This window comes from Cydia splendana, chromosome Z, assembly GCF_910591565.1.
Source record: "Cydia splendana chromosome Z, ilCydSple1.2, whole genome shotgun sequence".
Classification (NCBI taxonomy): domain Eukaryota; kingdom Metazoa; phylum Arthropoda; class Insecta; order Lepidoptera; family Tortricidae; genus Cydia; species Cydia splendana.
This window is the reverse complement of record NC_085987.1, coordinates 29,151,754-29,172,133: the sequence shown is the minus strand read 5'-3', so window position 1 is coordinate 29,172,133 and position 20,380 is coordinate 29,151,754. Positions and strand designations below refer to the sequence as shown.

The 20,380-nt window shown below is 36.3% G+C and overlaps 3 protein-coding genes across 9 annotated transcripts in view; 1 reads left to right on the top strand and 2 right to left on the bottom strand.

Annotated features, from left to right (window-relative positions):
• The window catches only part of LOC134804747 (protein AF-10), a 453,368-nt gene that overhangs the window by 112,968 nt on the left and 320,020 nt on the right, over positions 1-20,380 (bottom strand). The gene's annotated exons all lie outside the window — the stretch shown is intronic.
• Positions 1-20,380, top strand: part of LOC134804897 (ADP-ribosylation factor-like protein 5B) — a 288,633-nt gene that overhangs the window by 26,240 nt on the left and 242,013 nt on the right. The window lies entirely within an intron of this gene.
• LOC134804724 (alpha-mannosidase 2) overlaps positions 9,217-20,380 on the bottom strand; it is a 35,853-nt gene continuing 24,689 nt past the window's right edge. The window contains exons 5-8 of the mRNA XM_063777912.1: positions 20,124-20,216; positions 13,319-13,513; positions 12,295-12,406; positions 9,217-12,111 (exon numbers count right to left, since the gene is read on the bottom strand). Coding sequence (XP_063633982.1) covers positions 9,380-12,111; positions 12,295-12,406; positions 13,319-13,513; positions 20,124-20,216 — 3,132 coding nt within the window. The 3' untranslated portion in view covers positions 9,217-9,379. The remainder of the gene's footprint in view (positions 12,112-12,294; positions 12,407-13,318; positions 13,514-20,123; positions 20,217-20,380) is intronic.

Sequence of the window (20,380 nt, the reverse complement as noted above, 5' to 3'; positions counted from 1 at the left end):
TCAGTCTTAATAGAACTTACATCCATAAGATAAAATGGCAACTCGTATTCTCGTTACCATAGAGATCAAAATTTTGCAGGTAATTATTTTCATATTTATAGTAGGTAGATGAGTCAATTGCAATAAAAGTATACATAATTAACCGTAGTTAAGAAGCCGTGATTACACTTAATTGATTCATAGTCTGTTCGAGATCCTGAAAACGGTGAAAAATAAAGATAATACTCCTAAAAATACGTGTGATACCTCATTAGATTCGTCATGACGCCTATAAAAATGTATTCGAAGCGTGTATTAGCACACAAAAAATATCAAAAGTTATAAGCAAAAAAATGGGCAAAAATGTAGATATTTTTTATTTTCCCAATATTTCAATAAGTATTCATACTTAAGAAACGAAAATTAATATTATTAAAGAGGAGGATATTTCCAATAAAACATTCCATACTTGCAGAACTCTATCTCCATTATTTATACTTTTTATTTATAGCTGAACACAGCCCTCGGCGCTTCATTTTCGGGAAACGCGCGCGGCGTGAAAAAGCGGTTACGTAACATTAAATATACTTTTAAAGGTATTCAATATTCATTGAAAAATTTAAAAAAATATGGTGTATTTAAAACATGTCAACAAATGTGCTTCTTGTAGAAATTTATCTTAAAATTATTTTTTCAACAAGTTAGGCTAGTTTATTAAGTATTTATACGAGAAGAGCTCTAGAAACCGACAAAATTTTACGATAGTTATTTATAATTTTTTTTTGGTTTACAATAAAGATGGAATTTTGAGAAAATTTTGCTAATTAACAATTGCCTAACTTGTAGAAAAAATAATTATAAGATAAAATTCTACAAGAAGTACATTTGTTGACATGTTTTAAATACACCATATTTTTTTTTTAATTTTTCAATGAATATTTAATACTTTTAAAAGTATATTTAATGTTCAGTAACTGATTTTTCACGCCGCGCGCGTTTCCCGAAAATGGAGCGCGGAGGGCTGTGTTCAGCTATGAATAAAAAGTATAAATAATGGAGATAGAGTTCTGCAGGTTTGGAATGTTTTATTGGAAATATCCTTCTCTTTAATAATATTAATTTTCGTTTCTTAAATATGAATACTTTTTAGATATTAGGGAAATAAAAAATACCTACTTTTTTCTCCCTTTTTTTGCTTATAACTTTTGATATTTTTTGTGTGCTAATACACACTTCAAATACATTTTTCTACGCATCATGACGAATCTAATGACGTATCACACCTATTTTTAGGAGTATTATCTCTATTTTTCACCGTTTTCAGGATCTCGAACAGACTATCATTTGTGTTACGAAAATTGACCATGTAAATTGTATTGTATTTATTGTACCTACTTAATTCATACACATAGTCTATCTACAGCATACGCTTACACAGTCTCATGCATATATAGTGAAACCTGGTTAAGTGGGACCTGGATAAGTGAGAAACCTCTATAGCTGGGACTCATGGCGCGGTCCCAACACTTTAGCACTGAATTACCTCTGTTAGTGAGATAAAACGAACCTCTATAACTGGGATTAGTTGTTGTAATTTTTTAGTCACATTTACCTCTATAATTGAGACAGAGAGTGTATTTTACCTCTTTTACTGAGACTATATTTATAAGATTACATTTTCCTAATTGTTTCTTTAGAATTTTATAGGAATTGACCTCTGTATCTGAGATAACGTCAATCTATGACCTCTCTATCTTGGACTTTATTGATCAATTTCCGTATTCTTACTAACTCTTAGTCTATCCACAAATTCCGCATTTGCTTAATTGTGTGTAAACGACTTCAAGTTTGATTTAGTTACTTTATGTAGTTAAGACTATCGAAACGAAAGCTGAAATCTTGATAAGTAACACGAATAAACAAATTTTAATTTAATAAATTTCTAGGACGCAATGAAGTCCGTATCAAATTTAATATTATTTTAAAATATCTATCCTTCGGAGAATCATTCAAAATAAATTCAAAGAAATATTTAAACAGACTTAAAAAATATTTAGGGACAAGGATTATTTTAACTTATTTATTTTTAAAGATAATTAATTACAAAATACCTTATTAACCACCTCTGTAACTGAAATATACTCTATTCTCACCTCTATTAATGGAACCCTCTGTTAATGACACAGAAATTTATTTGTACCTGGCTCACTGAGAGCCTGGGTAAGTGGAATACCTCTTTAAGTGAGACAAAATGCTCGTCCCTTGAAGTCTCACTTATCCAGGTTTCACTGTAACTTAAATAGAAATGGCTTAATTGTCGTAAGTGTCGTAACCCAATGGAATCAATTAACTTTTGACTAATTACAGGTCCATAAGTATGTAAAATTTTTATGCAAATCACTCAGATAGCTACCTAAACAATTGCAATATTTAGAAAATAACAAACATCTTGATAGTCTCCGGTTGTGATACGCAACCAACGACGTAAAAAGAACGTCCGTAAAGCTAAATAAAATAAAAAGTGTTCCACATTTGGTACCCAACAAGTCCAACAACGAAATAAAACAATTCCCACCAGTTCTATTATACTATGTATCTGTCGTCCCAAATGAGGACTGGAAATAAGATGTAATAAAATCAAATCAGATCCGTAATTATAAATTGCTACGAATTTTATAACCAATCTACTTGTATCGTAGACTGTCGTACACTTATATTATTCAACATGCCTCGTTGGTCTTTTCCTGGGAATTTTCGTGTGTTTATAATAAATAAGTAATACATCAAAAACAAGTTAGGTAAGGTGTATTCGGGTATTACCGAATGTCGGATAATTCCGAAATTCAGATGAAAATCACCCTTAATTCCATCATAATAAAAGTCTCTTTTCGGAATTATCCGACGGTTTTCGACATTCGGAATTACCCGAGTAAACCTTATTCGTTTTGGCCATGGAATGTCAGTAAAATGTGACTCACATTTCACATTATGTGAGTCTAAACATTTAGAGATTAAACTACACACGTACACTTAAATAATTATAATCATATACTACTTAATGATAATGAAACAAAGTGATATACATATTGATATTTAGACGTCATACATAACATACATTCTATAGCATTTTCGTTGTGTGGTAGCGATTGTATTACAGCAATTGGTAATACAAGTTTTAGTTTACATGATAAATAAAATTAGGTACCGTTACCGCAAGATAGTTACACACGCACGCAAAGCCGTTCCCTCAGCGACATGACCACTATACGTCAAGAAGTAAGTTTCTGTAACTTTACTTCTAACAAGGAAGGGTACCCAACTGTCCGACTCCGATTTGATTTATTTTGATATATGTTATAGAGTAGTCTAAAATAACGGACACGTATTTTTTTTTAGCTGCCCAAACTCAACCTGTCAGGAGAAAATGGCCTTCAAAGTACTGAAAATTGACCAAACCTAATTTCTGAGAAGAGACTTGTTCAAAAAAATTTATTATTAATTACTGGTTTCGTTATATGTTGGAGAACATGAATAAAGAATGGGGACGTGTTTTGTCATTTCACCACAAACTCATTTTTTATATAAAAAATATATATATACTTAATAAATAAATAAAATAAATATATTTTTATATAAAAAATGAGTTTGAGGTGAAATGACAAAACACGTCCCCATTCTTTATTCATGGGGGCCGATTTTTGAAATTCGACCGCTCGATTTCGTGTATTTCGTTCAATAATATCTCCACTACTAGGCATTTAAATTCTACTAATAGAATTGAAAACGTGTGGTCAATACCACTCGATTCCAAATTTCTATCGCTCGTATTTAAAAAATTAGCATTTCGCCGTTTTCCACCGATTTTCGAGTGACGAAATCGAGCGATCGAATTTCAAAAATCGCCCCCATGGTCTCCAACATATAACGAAACCAGTAATTAATTATCAATTTTTTTGAACAAGTCTCTTCTCAGAAATTAGAAGGTTTGGTCAATTTTCAGTACTTTGAAGGCCATTTTCTCCTAACAGGTTGAGTTTGGGCAGCTAAAAAAAAATACGTGTCCGTTATTTTAGACTACTCTATAACATATATCAAAATAAATCAAATCGGAGTCGGACAGTTGGGTACCCTTCCTTGTAAGATCAGATTATTAATCGAATATATCCGCTTTGGTTTAATTGCACCTGAAGGTATTTACGTCCTAAATTTCAAAACAACTTAGTCCTGAAATATCTAATTTTGGTACATGTGTAAAATGAAATTAAGGTGAAATGAAACCATCAAACCAAAACATGTATCCAGCTATGCCTCAAATGGTCTAGGATTATAGAACGATAACAGGTATTTTATGTCATTTATGACTCAACTCGTTGCTACGAAAATGCTAGTAAATGTAAGTATAATGTAATGCTAATGTCCAGTAAATGTATAATGTAATGTGTAAATATAAAATCACTTTACACTTCTCGGGCGTTCGTAATTATTGTAAGTTAGAAGTAACTAATGCAAAAAACTTTAACACACTGCATCATAGTAATTGGTTGAAGAAAATTATGACTAGAAGTTAATACATAGTTTGGAATGAATTCACTTGGTAGAGCCGATATAGTATTACCTATATTCTGACAATTGTTAAAAACAGAAGTTTGATCTCGCCCGAAAATTTGTATATTAGGTACATCTATCTGTATATTAAAACCACTATTAAATTAAATAAATTAAGTCTATACTTAAACCTAAATCCAAACATAGGCGGAAAATTTGTCTTAATTAGGTACGTAATGATAAATTGATAACAACGTGTATAGGAAAAAATCATAATAATTAATACTTAATAACATTTTTTAATAAATATAAAATATAAATAATTTTACGAACAGTGGTATTTAATGATATATGAATGACATGTAAGAAAGATAAACTATTACACAGAGGCTTTGACAAGGGACAAATAAAAACGCGAATTTAAACTTTAATTAAATGAAACAAGGTTCCTAATTTAAAAAGCCAAAACTTTTTTTAAGTGGTGCAATGGAACTTATGGGACCACTAACATGTGTCCAGAAACAGTCGAGTGTCGCGGGACAGGCAGAATGGTGGGTGGTTATCGATGTCACCGTTTTATGGCCACTTTATACACAGTACACACTCTGCTAGTTGAAATATTTAAAGCCTATATATAACAGCGACGTAGATGTAAGGTACAAAAATCTCCAATTAAACTAATTTCTAATTTTATCTTTGGCTTTTCAGTTGCACATAAATAAAACGATTTTACCCCTCCAATTTTGTACGATTTTTTATAAATTGTGGTCACAGTGACTGCCCGATCAATCATTATATTTATGCAATCAATTACGTCCCTTGTTCGTGGCGTCGCTGTTTTGTTGCTCAGTGATCCTATTTCACTCGCCAGAGTTTCACAAATATCGAAAGTCACTGCTGAACTATCATTATGAGAAAAACGACAGACCATAAATCATTTCGTATTGGACATCACTACTTGCCACAAGTGTCTCGTCACTATCTGTTGCTTTCTCGAGTCGAATAAGCCTCCAGATGTAATGATATAGGTACATTCACAAACAAAACTTATTTACTAGTTACTATTATTATGAGCGCTATCACAGCAATTATTATACAATATAACGAAAGTTCTATACTCGTTACCCTAAGAAAGTTTCTAAAATACATCCTAGGTTAAATTCCGTGTAATTTGATATGCCTAATTTATAATTATATTTTGAATTAACTAACCTAACCTACAAATCATATATTTATTGCACATAAACTAATTTTAAATTTGGTATTTTAGCAAAATTGAATTACTGGGGAGTGGGGTGTACTTGTACTGATATTACCCCCTATGATTAATTCTACTGCTATACGGAGTAGATTCGTAAAAATATCGCCAAACAGAGACTCTCTTTGGAATAATGGAAAGATAATCTAGAACTAACTAAGCATTCGTTATTTCTCTAAATATTGGATTATTCTAATATATTAGGGTAAATCGTATATTACTGGCCACCTTCCAATAACTGGATACCTTAATACTAAAATGGCTATAACTAGTAGTTCGCCCCGAACTGAGAACTCGCGGTTTGCCAAAAATTATATAGAGCGATTGACTTTGTTGCACCTACTTACTCGTATATTTCGACATAAAATAGTAGAAAATAATTTTCAAGAAAAAAAAACGAATTCTATGGGGGCCGTTAAAAACTTAACTTGCTTAACAAACATAACGAAGAGGACAAATCGCCAAACGTGAACTATGCTTCGTTGAAGAGTTCCGTTCTGATCATCATCAGCAGTTCCACTTCATCAAATTTCACTTTTTTGACTGTATATGCTTGATTTGTTGATAAAACACATAAATCACTATATGTATGCATTTATGATTTGAGGAGTTCTCTCGATTCCTCATGGATCCCATCATCAGAATTGGGTTTTGGCAAAAGCGGGACCAATCTGTATGCATATACATACAATCAAAAAAATAATTTTCAAAATCGGTCCAGTAATGACGGAGATATGGAGGAAAAAACATAAAAAAAAATCACAATAGAATCTCCTCCTTTTTGGGATTTGGAAGTCGGTTAATAAATGAGGGCGCCACTTTCTACGTAGCTGTCACATTTTTGACGTAATATGCTTACACATGGCAACAATTTATAGTCTGTCAAGCCATTTTCATCAGTAGAAAAAAGCGGTTAAAAAATGTAGGCGCGAAGGTTTATCGTCCCATAGAAAATTTGAATATCGCGCCTTTTTCTACTGACAAACTTGTTTGACCGACTATAGTATGGAAATTTTAGAGTTCCATTTTATTTACCTTCTACTATTTTATGTTCCACTATAGGCGGCAATGGATCAAAAATCGCGTGGTAATATTACAAGGTCTGTAGAGCCCTTAACTGATACTGTATCTGTGGTAAGCCGAAATATTTCCTGTCAAATGTCAAATACCTATATTATGTTTATTTTTATCTTGCTAATTATGTCAAAATGTTAAATTTAAAAACGATATTATAAAAGTGCAAGCCGAGCACTTTCATTTGATACCAAACTCGACCATACTTTCTTGCAAAAAGATGACCAGAATAGCAAGACCCCTCACAAATAGCTTTTTAGCCTTCTAAGCTGTACTAGCTCAATAACCCCTTGATTGAGCTTGCTCATAATTTAATGACTAAAATATAATGCCCTCAACTACACGTTTACCCAATTTCATTTAAATTAGAACAAATTTACTTAAGTTCTTGAGTATCAAACTATCCTCTGATAGGTCAGCTTAAAAACATCGAAATGCCGGGACGTGCCCCTAGCCAGCCGCGTGTCCCAAGTCGAATGTAAGTAATGTCGCTTCGCTCGCTCGTTCGATTATAATTTATTAAGTTCTGATAGTTTACTTGACTTGAGTGAATATTTAACAATTTCTTTTTAGTAGGTAGGTATAAGGTGTCCAGTTATTGGAAGGTGGCCAGTAAAAGACGATTTACTCTATTTCCAGTAATTTTTGCTATAACTGCAAATACTTATTAGTTAAAAATATTTAGAAAAAGTAATATTGGTGTTGGACTGTTTATGTGTTTAAAACTAGTGCCTACGCCAATTCTTGGGATAAGTTGCCAAGCGGACCCCATGCTCGTATGAACTGTGGCACAATGCGTGGACAACGCGAGGAAGATGATGGTGTTGAACTGTTCAGTTTTCCACAAATATGAACAGTTCAACACCATCGTCTTCCTCGCATCCTCCTCCTTCCTATACTTATTACCACCTTTTATCATTTAGTATATCATATAGACTTTAGTTGCAAGCTGAGCCAGTTTGAGATAAGTTATTCCCACTAATTACCACCAAGTTGTCACCAGTAGTAACAGCTGGGAATTATTTTATCCCACCTGTCCCCAGTGGTAACAACTGGGGGAAAAAAACCCACTAATTAGATTTTTATTCACAGTAGTTACCTCCAAAATTTTGTTAGAGTACAATACTAATAAAAACGGTATAAATAATATAGTATAAATATATAGTGCTTTTAAATAATTATATGTCGATTAGTGTTTCAGTTAACTGCTTTAAAACGCATCAAAAATATTAAAACAATTTGACCTGTACAAGCTCTCGAGTGTACAAGTGAAAAACTAAAATAGTTGAGGCGCACTCTATTTACACTATTTTTATCAATATTGAAGTCTATCACAACTTTCGTGGTAACTAAATACTGGAAATAAAAATTGACAGTTGTCCCAAGTGTACCAAAGAAGTTCAGTACGCCTTTTTTATGGCGCCTCCGGTTTAAGGTTTCTACTACGATAGACTATACAATCTCATACTTACCCATCTTGAACATTAAATACTATACTATTACCTTACTTTAATTTACTAGATTTTGTGATACAATACTGCACAGAATTGGAGTTTCTTACGGCAGTAAATAAAATATTGCAACTATAAAATAATGCATTTTCTAAAAATTTACATTCGAACCGAAGCTATTCGATAATTTGCGAAACTTTAAAGACGAAGTTTATTTGGTCCTGAAATGATCATTCCATTTCATAAGATGATCTCAAGACGTAGAACATATTTAGGCGTTCTTCGATACCTCTTCTCTTATCACGGTTAACAATGTGTATACTTGATCAACTACTTAGTCGCACTTTTTACAAGTTTTCTAATTTTACTAAATAAACGGAATGTATTAGAGATCGGGATCAAATTTTAACTATACACCTACTTAAAAACCATTCACATTTTTATATTACTTTATAATATTGCAAAAAATGCGGTTGTTATGTTGTTTCAAATGTTTAAGTATAACGTTAAAGACGTCACGGCATGCCTGGCAGCTAAATATGTACTGTAACCAACTAACCATAGCACTCCATCAATATTGGGCCACAAAATAATTATATTTTGCATTAAATGACTGTGTTCTAATGATCGTTCACGAAAAAAATGGCGCTCCATTCATCGAATAACTGTGGCTCATACTGACAATACAATAAAGACATTATTTTATTTCGGTATGGTAACTGCATATAATTTAGCGGTTGTTTATACCGAAATACGATAATGTCGGGGTTCCCTAATATGGGTAAAGACCGATACCTACAAGGATGTAAGTAGGTTTACATGAAGCAGTCGCAATCATGTGGACTCTGGTCAAAATAGTGTTTTGTTTCTTTTATTATGAGTATTATGACTACAAAATTTTTTTTAAAGGAAGGCTTACTCGAAATTTCGTAAAATGTTTAAACAGTCAAAATTCTCCTACACTTGAAACAAGGATACCAGCAAGGTAACCTTGTTTGTTAAAGCTATCTCACGTCACGTCAATACATAATATTCTATTAATAATATTACTTTTTTATTTACCTAACAGTCTTCAAAACCGGATCTTGTAAGTTAATACTTCCATAGGATCTATCTTAACATCTTTCATTCCAGCCAGGAACTTGTAAGTTTTTAAGCCAGTTAAACTTACCGAAGTAATATTTTCTATACGCAAGCCCGTGAATGAAGTTTTAGATGTGAATTTGGTGGATTTGTCTTGTTGCGAACCTACAGAGCAGCTATACCCGGGCCTCTGTAATACCATAAAGCAGGATGAACTCGGGAACTGGTCCAGAATGTCGTCCGTGATGGTTCTGAGGGTGACCAGGTGCACCCCGGGCGGGAAGTTCTCCACGAATGTTTGATGAGACTTTACTTCTACCTCTCCTACTTCACTTGTGTCCAGGAGAAATGTATTCACTGGATAATTGAGCGTCCTGCTTAAATATTCGGCCGTTTGTGACGGCAACTGATATGTAGATTCTTTGGTATAAGGTTTTTGGTTGGGGCTGAAATAACGCTCATTGGAATGGCGGAAATCTTGCGCTCCGGCTTCTCTTACCGTTCTCTGTAACCCAGGCATCGGTTCAAGTAGCAGCCAGTTCTGGAACAGCGTAACTTTATTATCCACGACTCCTTCACCCAGTCCTCGGTAGTCGTCGTAGAGTGTTCTCTTGTCGAGCATGACCTCCAGGCGGCCAGGCTCGAAGGCCGACACGCCCTGGGCGTGGTTCGTCACCAGCGTCAGCCTGGTCTCGTCGTCCTGCAACCACGCCATCGTAGTTATCGGATAGTAGTGAGCTTCGATTCCCAGCTTATCAACTTTAACACGTTTCTGATACTGGAATCCATTTTGATCCGTGTAAAACTCTTGTGGGTCTCCGTTTTGTATGTTAGTTTGAATTCTCATAAAAAGTTCGGTTTCTCTGTTTTTCGGAGGGTTCTCGAAGTCGACCACGTTTTCCACATACAGCCCATGCGAGAGCGCAGGATCGTCCACGTTGTAAATCCTGAGGGTGTGGACTAGGAACGGCAAGTACATGGTAGTTATTTCAGTGGACACTGGGCCCGACACGATAAAGATGTTATCGTCCTGCTCGTTATTCCCGTTGGAGTACTGCCCTAGAACATCCTTTTCTGGGTTGTCATTATCCGGCATGAACAGGTAAGCCCCTGAATGTCTTTGTGCGCTGTGATAAGCGCCGAATTGGATTTCTACCACATTTTTTCTGTTCAAATCCTTTCTGTAAATTTGTCGCAAGAATCCCGTATTTCTGGCAACCAGCAGTTTCATAACACCGTTTTCCAGTTGTATATCACCTTGCATCATTCGTTTTGTCACAAAGTTGTCCATTTTATCAGAATCAGCCTTTTGATTTGTATCGCAATTATTGCAAAAAACGGTGCAATGATGGGATCTGTTCGTGTGCTCTTCCAGATTGTATGTTACAGCAGTGAGCGCGGGGAGCGTGGCTACGAACAGAACGTCGAAAGTAGTTTCACTGATGGAGCGGCGGCCGTCAGCGCCGACTTCTATATTTGGTGAGATCTGGTAAAGAACATACACGTTTTGCCGTGTATCATACACTCTAATATTTGTCGTGTTCGATCTGATAGTTACAATCTCGGTTCTCGATTCCGCGAGTGGATTAAACAGAATTATTTTCTTTTTATCAAAAAGTGAAACCTCAAGTTTCTTCAGAGGTTTTCCGTACGTCTCCCATTCGATTTCGCTTTGAAGCACGCTCTGGGAGTGCAAGTTCTCATCAGGGATCATAATCGCCGTCAAGGCCGCTTCCTGCAGGCGTATACAGTGATACAAACTTGTAAACAACTTTGTTCCGTAGTTGTACATAACGTTAGCTTTAGAAGTTCCCGTTATTGCGTCGTGGTGCTGGAAAAGTCCTAAATTTCTTCTCGCAATTATCAGTTGTTCGTAAGATTTTTCTAATCTCTTCTCAGATGAAACTAATTTCGCATTTTTGGATTGCTTGATATAGTTGGAGACGAGAGTGAAAAGGATTTCTGATGATCTCAGTTGATGTTCCAACTGCCTGTCGAGGATCTTCAGGTACGGCCTCGTGGTGTAATAACCGGACCAGTAGGCGGGTTTGCCCTCGCTAAATATGTCCGAGTAGACAAAGAAGTCGCCTTTTAACGTCGGTATAGCCTTGTGTCGTTTCTTTACCGCTCTGAAATAGTCTAAGGGTGTCCCGAATTGCACATCACCGTTGAACATGTCTTTGCGGCTATTGATGTAGTTGAACATTTTCATGTAGTTGGTGTACTGCGCATCGAACTCCACGGCGTACTCGTATCGGAAGTCGTCGCCAAGCGGCACGAGCACCACGTTGTGCGGCGTCAGCGACCCGATCCGCTCGTATTCCTCGAATAGGGTCTTCGACTTGCTGTGAAGATTCACGTCCGTGATTTCTTCCTGTTTCGCGGTATATTCCGAGTATTCTCCGGGTATCTTCCTAAAGTCAAAGCTCAGACAAACGGACGGATGAGGTCCACAAGTACTTTTGATAGAATATATGTCGAAGGGTTGGTTGTGAACTATGAGAGTCGGTTTTTTACCGGACCATCCTGACATCCAGTAGAACTCCTCTATTTGCCTCTCCGCCAGCCATTGCTTCCAGGCGTAATGGATCCGCTGGATGACGGCGCCCTCGAGCCCGCTCTGGTCCAGCAGGTAGGGCACGGTGGGGCCGTGCCCGAAAGGATCGATCGACCACCCGGTTTTAGGAACTACGCCCAGATTGTTCTTCACCCACTGATGTCCTGGAAATATTTATTATTATTGCCGTAAATTCACACGCTACACTTTATTTATAAAATGTACTTATCTGACAAGTCTTAATACTAGCTGCGACAAAGTTCTAGAATAAAACTTGAGAGAGAAAAAATATGGTTAGAAAAGGCATTTTTTATCAATAACTAATAAAATAGTTAACAGTGGTATACCTTCGATGAACTGATCAACCAGTGCGTACAGATGTGTGCAGGCTTCGTCGGGCATCACCCAGCCCCCAGTGGTTATCTCCAGGCGACCCTCTCTTATCAGCTTCTTCAAAGCCTGGCCGCATAACAATAACACTAAACTATTAGAAACTAGTAGTTCGCTTCAAACAGATCTAAAATATACTTGTGACTGACTTTAGGTACGTTAATAGTGTGGCCGAATAAAACAAATTGCAATATTTTGCAGGTCTGACACATTTTTGATAAAATGAATCAGTGAATTAAAATGTATTTCGATTTAGACTAAATTATTTGGGTTATGAGAGAAATGGTGAGTGAGATTTCCAGTTGTGCGAAATCACGCCATCTTTTTGCCACTATAGACCTAACCACCATTGACATTCAACTTAAAATAACCGGTCAAGTGCGAGTTCGATTAACTCGCGCACCGAGGGTTCCGTACAAACTTTAAATTATCTCATGTAACTATAAACAGAAAAGACTTTTGACCAGAAGCAACCAGAAAGTATACTAAGCATAAGCATTTTCACTATGAAAAAAATAAGAAAAACTGTTTCGAAATGTTCAATTTGAAGTCTTCCAAATGATATCCCATTTGACCTAGTATCTAGAAGTTGAAATGTTGCCCCCTTTGAATATTGGTCATTTTCCATAGTTTATTAAAATTAAATTTAAACATAATACGATATTTCGATGTGTTGAGTTGGGTTAGCGTTGTTCATGAGTTTCCTGACTATTCCAAATTTCAAATCGATAGGTAGCTTAAGTAGTTCTCGAGACATTTAGCGATGTGACAGACAGGCGGACAGACGACCAGAGTCGCACCATAAGGGTTCCTTTTGTACCTTTTTGGTACGGAACCCTAAAAAGGGACGTGTGGAAGACGTGATGTATTACTAATTGACCGTTTCCAATAGGTACCTCGTCTCTGTGATCCAAATGAGCAATCATTAATAAATTATTTACTAAGTACTGTATAAAAATAGGTAGTAAAATAATGCCTTACTTTTTGTTTAACAGGATGCGATCTCTCCCACCAAGCGTTCAGAAATGTAATCTCAGACCACACGAAAGTCATGTTAGAGTACTGGTTGAGTTTCTTGATGATGTTGTTAATGATATTCTTGGTCTTCCACTCGAAGTACTGTTCGAAGGTCTTAAGCCACCCCGGATCATTGTGCGAATGTGGGACCACAATAACCTAAAATATGAAAAAAAAATCATATACCTACTTAATTATTAACGGCAATACTCTTATCTGGCCATCGGCGGACCTTAGGGGTTGTCCATTAATCACGTCATACGTTTTTGTCTAGTTTTTGACCCAATAGAGAGACCCTAGATTTTTGACTTGAAAAAAACTTATGACTTTGTCTTATTCTTTATTCACGCAGCATTTCCTTATTCGGGAATATTCCTAAAAGCGCATGTATATTACGGGAATATTCCTGCTTAAATCATCTGAAATGAATTTCATCTCCTGTATACACAAATCATCATGTAAGATACTGGTAGGTTTGTAGGTAGGGTAGGTGTGTAGGTACTTATGATCCATTAACATCTAATCATCCTAAATACCTTTTGGGGTCATCAATTAATTACATGTGACATGTTGTGACAAGGGGGAGGAGGAGTCACAAACTTTGTGACGTCACTTTAACTTCATCTAAATCATCAGTAACCGAATATGTATTTAAATTATTTTATACGCTAATATACATTTAAATAACAAGTTTTTGAAACGATAATCGTTTTTATTCGTTTAATTTTATTTTTTAATCAGTTTTGGATTATTAAATTACTAATATTTCTTTTGTCAAAAATATGTTGATAAAATATTAAATAAATATTTGCCGATTTCGTTGAAACAATGTGACGTCACACCAGGGCGGACGGGTTTGCCAAATGTGACCAAGTGTGACAAGGAGGGGGGGAGGGGTCAAAAAACCAAGGAATTCGTGTGACGTAATTAATGGATGACCCCTTTTGGATAGCTAGCACCCAAAATGCATGCAAAATTATACAAAGCGTTTAGAAGTAATTGTTTTCACACAACACATTGTTAACGTTAAATACCACTAAATGGCTAAATGTATGTTTATTCTACACTTTTGGGCATGGCCCAATTTAAGAAAAAATTCACAGATTTCGTGCCTCACACGACTATTGAGCACATTGGAAATGAATCTACGGAATTCGAAAAAATATTGTCGCTGAGCGACGAGAAAGTCTGGATAAGGAAAAAGTTACAAAATAAAACTACAACGTTGAATGATAATTATTTTATTCTTAGACTAACACAAGTATCCTGGACATAACGCATGTGAACAAACAAATTGCAAAATTTCCACAGGCGTATCGAAGTTTGAATAATTGTCGCCGTGGCGCATAAGTATAGGTACATATTTCATTTTTCGATTAATAACCATTATGCTTAGCGTTTGTGGACTATGAGAAAGCCTTCGATTCGGTGGAAACATGGGCGGTGCTTGAGTCTTCAGCGATGCCATATTGACTAATATAGGTACATCGAAGTGTTGAAGTGTTTGTATAGTAACGCCACCATGTCGGTCCGAGTACAGCCCATACAACCATTTCCAGTCGCCGTTACGACGCGGTGTTGACACATCTTGTGTCGACACCGTCTGTTTCGGTCACAATTCCAGTCGCAGAGTCGTCGCCGTGTCGACACAGTTACCAGAAATGGGGAAGGGTCGACACATGACACAAAGTGACATAAAGTGTGGTCGCCGTGTGCACACATTGTTTCGGGTTTGCGACTACTTTATGCCAAAATCATTCGTTCATTCGTTCATTTTGTTCCTGTCAAATGGAAACTGTCAGATGGAAAAATACTTAAATAAAAATAAGTGACATTAATACGCCATCTCTAAAACGGATTACAAGACGTAATTATATATTGTTTGCATTTATATTACAATATGACTTAAATTATTATGGGGAATTAAACTGCTCGAGTGATTTGATAAACTAAGTGTAATATAATCAACGCGCCACCACATTGTTTTAGTTTAGCCGGAAATGAAATTGTTTACTTCTCAGTGCCTGTGTTCATAACTATATTATTTGAAGCATTTTTAGTACTTCGATGCGTATACTATACTTAAATAACAGAAATAACGCTTTACATACTACGAAACTTGTTAATTATGATGTATAAATATGGTTTAAGGCTGAGAAATATTGCAGTCACAAAGTAGTTGCAATGTTTCGACTTTGTGTCGACTCTGTGTTGACACATGACACGCGCTGTCAAAAGTAATAACAAAGTTACTGGTATGTTACTGGATTTGCAAAATGGCTCCATGTGTTGATTTGTTTTCAGATATTCTCAAAGTGTAAAAATGCCGTGGTCAGAGATGGGCATTAATCGATTAACTGTTTATTCGACTAATTAATGGAATAAAAAAAGTTAATTCTCAAATTTTAATCGCGATTAGTTTAGTCGACCTAACATAGATTGAAATTGAATTAATCTGAATACTAATCGATTAAATCTCGATTGAAAGTTGACAGGGGGCCATTTTTGTACGTAAAAATAATAGAAATGTCTTGCATGCAGATGGTAGCAAAACACTTTGTCATAAAAGTCGAGACGGGTGTCGATATATAGGTTTTAGGGAGTGCCGATTTCGAAAATAATGACCATTTTGGAATCCGAAATGGCGGCCATGCACTTTGTCATAAAAGTCGTCATGGATGTCGTTTTATACGTTTTAGGGGGCCCCAATTTTGAAAATGATGACCATTTTGGAATCCAAAATGGCGGCCATGCACTATGCCATAAAAGTCGTCATGGGTGTCGTTTTATAGGTTTTAGGGGGCGCAGATTTCGAAAATGATAACCATTTTGGATTCCAAGATGGCGGCCATGCACTATGTCATAAAAGTCGTCATGGATGTCGTTTTATAGGTTTTAGGGGGCCCCGATTTAGAAAATGATGACCATTTTGAAATCCAAAATGGCGGCCATGCACTATGTCATAAAAGTCGTCATGGGTGTCGTTTTATAGGTTTTGGGGGGCGCAGATTTAGAAAATGAGAACCATTTTGGATTCCAAAATGGCGGCCATGCACTATGTCATAAAAGTCGTCATGGGTGTCGTTTTATAGGTTTTAGGGGGCGCAGATTTCGAAAATGATGACCATTTTGGATTCCAAGATGGCGGCCATGCACTATGTCATAAAAGTCGTCATGTATGTCGTTTTATAGGTTTTAGGGGGCCCCGCTTTCGAAAATGATGACCATTTTGGAATCCAAAATGGCGGCCATGCACTATGTCATAAAAGTCGTCATGGGTGTCGTTTTATAGGTTTTGGGGGAAGCAGATTTCGAAAATGATGACTATTTTGGATTCCACTTTTATGACAAAATACGTAGCCGCCATCTTGGATTATAAAATTATCATCGTTTTCGAATTCTGCACTCCCTAAAACCTATAAATCGACATCCGTGACGACGCAAGTTATCTTTATTTTCAGATCTAACAAATTGCTACAGAATACAAAGGACAAAAAAGAAGCGAGGAGGTAATGAAACAAGCAAAAATACAGATGATTCCTCGACGCAATTGGGTGATTCTTAAATTGTGTCCAGATTTTTTTTGTCATAAAAGTTTATATTTTTCACATATTACTCTCACAAGTTCCGTGACATTTCGACCTTGTAATTTTTTAAGTAAATGTTTTTGTTTATCTATGAGGATCTCACTAGAATAGTATAATCAAGGTATGTTTATATTTGATGAATGAAATAGTAACGCAAAAAAAAAAATTATTTGTGTCTTATATTCCTGCCGAAGACTTTTATTTTACCTTTTCCTTCTACACAAGTTTGGCCAAGTAATAAGAATTTAGGGCTCTCAATTTTATTTTGACTTCTACAACAGTAAAGCTACGAGGCCTTGTTTTGGTATCGTTTTCGTATAAATTCGCAGTACTAAATTTAGTTAAGGTATCACATTGACACCATTCCGAAGTAAAAACATATAAACTTATTAAAATACTTTCTTTTAAACTCCTCTTCACGCTTAAACTGCTGAACAGTTTTAATTTAAATTTGGTACACATATATTTTGAGTCCCGAGACAGGATATAATAAGTTATCTCAAAAATCATCCTTTAAAGGTGTGAAATGAGGTGTAGGGGGGAATTCAGAATTGACTTCTTGAAGTTAATACTGTTTAAGTTTAGGTTTGAAGTCATGTTTTTTCATCATTTTTAACTAAATCAAAGATGTAGACCATCCCAAATTTCATATAAATCGGTTCAGCGGTTATTGATTTCCCGTACAAATTTCCACGCCACTTTTCACACCTTCAAAAGATGATTTTGGTTATAAGATCTATCCTATGTCCTGTTCCGGGACGCAAACTATTTCTATACCAAATTTCAACGAAATCGGTTCAGCGGTTAAGCGTCAAGAAGAGTTTCAAAAAAACCTGCCAAGTGCGAGTCGGACTCGCGTATTAAGGGTTCCGTACATTAAGTCCGACTCGCGCTTGACTGCACATTTCTAATAGGTTTTCCTGTCATCTATAGGTAAAGAACTATTTTGTGTATTCAGACGGACATACATACAGACGCACGAGTGATCCTATAAGGGTTCCGTTTTTTCCTTTTGAGGTACGGAACCCTAAAAAGATTTATTTTTATTTTGTGGAATGGTGTCAATGTGATATCTTAAATGGATTCAGCACCCCAGATTTATACGAAAACGATACCAAACACGGCCTAGCACCTTCACTGATATAGATATATCAAGATAAAATTTAGAGCCCTAAATAAACTTTCAAGAGCGGATATCTCAAAAACTATTCAACATATCGAAAAAATTGACTGAATAAACTTGTAACAAATTAAATTAACTTTCATTTTGTATAAGTGGCCATGTCGCTGAGATGCATAGTTTCCGAGATATAATCGAAAAACGGGAAAATGGGACCTTCAAAGCCCCCTCTCTCCCCCCCGCTCAAGGGCTACGGCCGGGGACTTTTGATATGTTCACCTCCTAACTTGTCAAACCGAGTTACGGAGTCAAAAATTGTGTTCCGAGCATTTCCCTCTACAACTTTTGGAGCATTCGTTGCCTGACCTAAGTAGCTTATTGAATTTCTTTAAAAACTTTTCTGTAAAAGGTTGACGGGTGTTGGGTGTTTATATGGTTTCGGTCGATTATTATCATTTGCATTGCCCATGATGACTTACTAGAATTACGAGCACACGAGACACTAATAGTAGTTTGACAAACCTTGGTTTTCAAGAGGTATTTTATATTGACATTTGCTGTCACAAATTTGCTGTCAGATTTAGTCGCAAACCGCACGCAAAGTGCACACAAATGTGTCGACACCTTGTTACGGAAAAGTGTAGACACGGCGACGACACTTTGTTTCGAAACAATTCTAGACACATTGTGTGGACTCTGTTACGACACATCTGACATTTAGTTACCACTTTGTGATTCTGCGACTGGAATGGTTATATGGGAAGCAGGATATATTAATGTTCAAAGTACAAGAAAATTATTACACGGCAAATCCGTAGTCAACTCGAGAAGTGGTAGCCACATCGCCGTTATCGTCACTCGAGTCTTGATCGGCAGCGGATAAAATTACCTCTCCCTCTCCCTCTCCCTCTCCCTCTCCCTCTCCCTCTCCCTCTCCCTCTCCCTCTCCCTCTCCCTCTCCCTCCCTCTATTTCTATTTCCACCACCACAAGAATGCATAGATTGTCGAATAGTGCGTTATCTACGCCCGTCTCAAACAGGATAGATAGAGTTAGACCAAGAAAAATCTGCAGCGATTTTGAAAGCCCACGCAGTGCAAGTGTTATTCTGCCGTCATAATCCCGATAATTCACAACAAACACCGATAACGAACTCTGCGAAACATGAACTCATAAATGTCATGTGAAAAATGTCGTTCTGACTTTTTGACTATTTTAAGGTTAGGCTACAGGGCAAACCCTTAACCCGATCGTCTTTGTTTTAGGCTCAAATTGTAGCTGACTAAATTGTCCAGAGCCGTTTTTCTCAAATTTTTGATATCATTCTTCGTTTCCAAATTATCGAGCACCAAAATCAAAAATTCGGAAAAAATTGAATTTTATTTTCACTATTTCGACCATAACTTTTTTTTTTTACTTTCTCGAATAATTATTTTTGCACCTTACAGCTCTCGTGATTATGCGTCTTTTGAGCCTATTTTTTAATATCATATCTTCACAACTTTCCGAGATATAAGGGGATCGCACTTTTTCGTGAAATCGGACCCTATACTGGAGCGAACGAAAAGACATTTCCAATGTCAAAATTAAACGTGATATCTCCTTATCATGATGACTAGCGACCCGCCCCGGCTTCGCACGGGTTAACAAATTATACATATAAACCTTCCTCAAGAATCACTATATTGATAGTTGAAAACCGCATGAAAATCCGTTCATTCGTTTTTGAGTTTATCGCGAACAAACACACAAACAGACAGACGCGGCGGGGGACTTTGTTTTATAAGGTGTAGTGATTCTCTCTGAACATATTTTAAATACAGTGGAACCTCGCTAACTCTAACCACGATAAGACAAAATCTTCGTTAACGCGATATAAAATTAGACTTCCCTTCAGAGCCCAAACCCTCCATAATTCGAAATATTTAAATATTTTAAGACGAACAAAAACCTACAAGAACCTCCTTATGTTGATGCCCTCCATAAGACGAAACCTCGTTAATCTCTTGAGATTCGTACTATCGAGGTTCCACTGTATAAAAGTTAACAAAGATTACTAGTACCTTTAGCTTTGGCCGCCGACTATCGTTCCGTAACTTGTCGTAGCGTTCTTCAAATGTTCTATCCCAGAACTCTTTCGTGCGCATCCAGCTCGGCTGCAACAAAAGCATCATGTACTTATCCAGCAGTGCTACGCTAGTAACAATGGCAGATGTATCGCTCGTGAAAAACCGGACGATCTACCCTTCTCTTTCTAAGTATGTACAATCGTACTCATCCCGCGCAAAAAGTGTCATGCTGTCAAAAAGGTTTAATAATA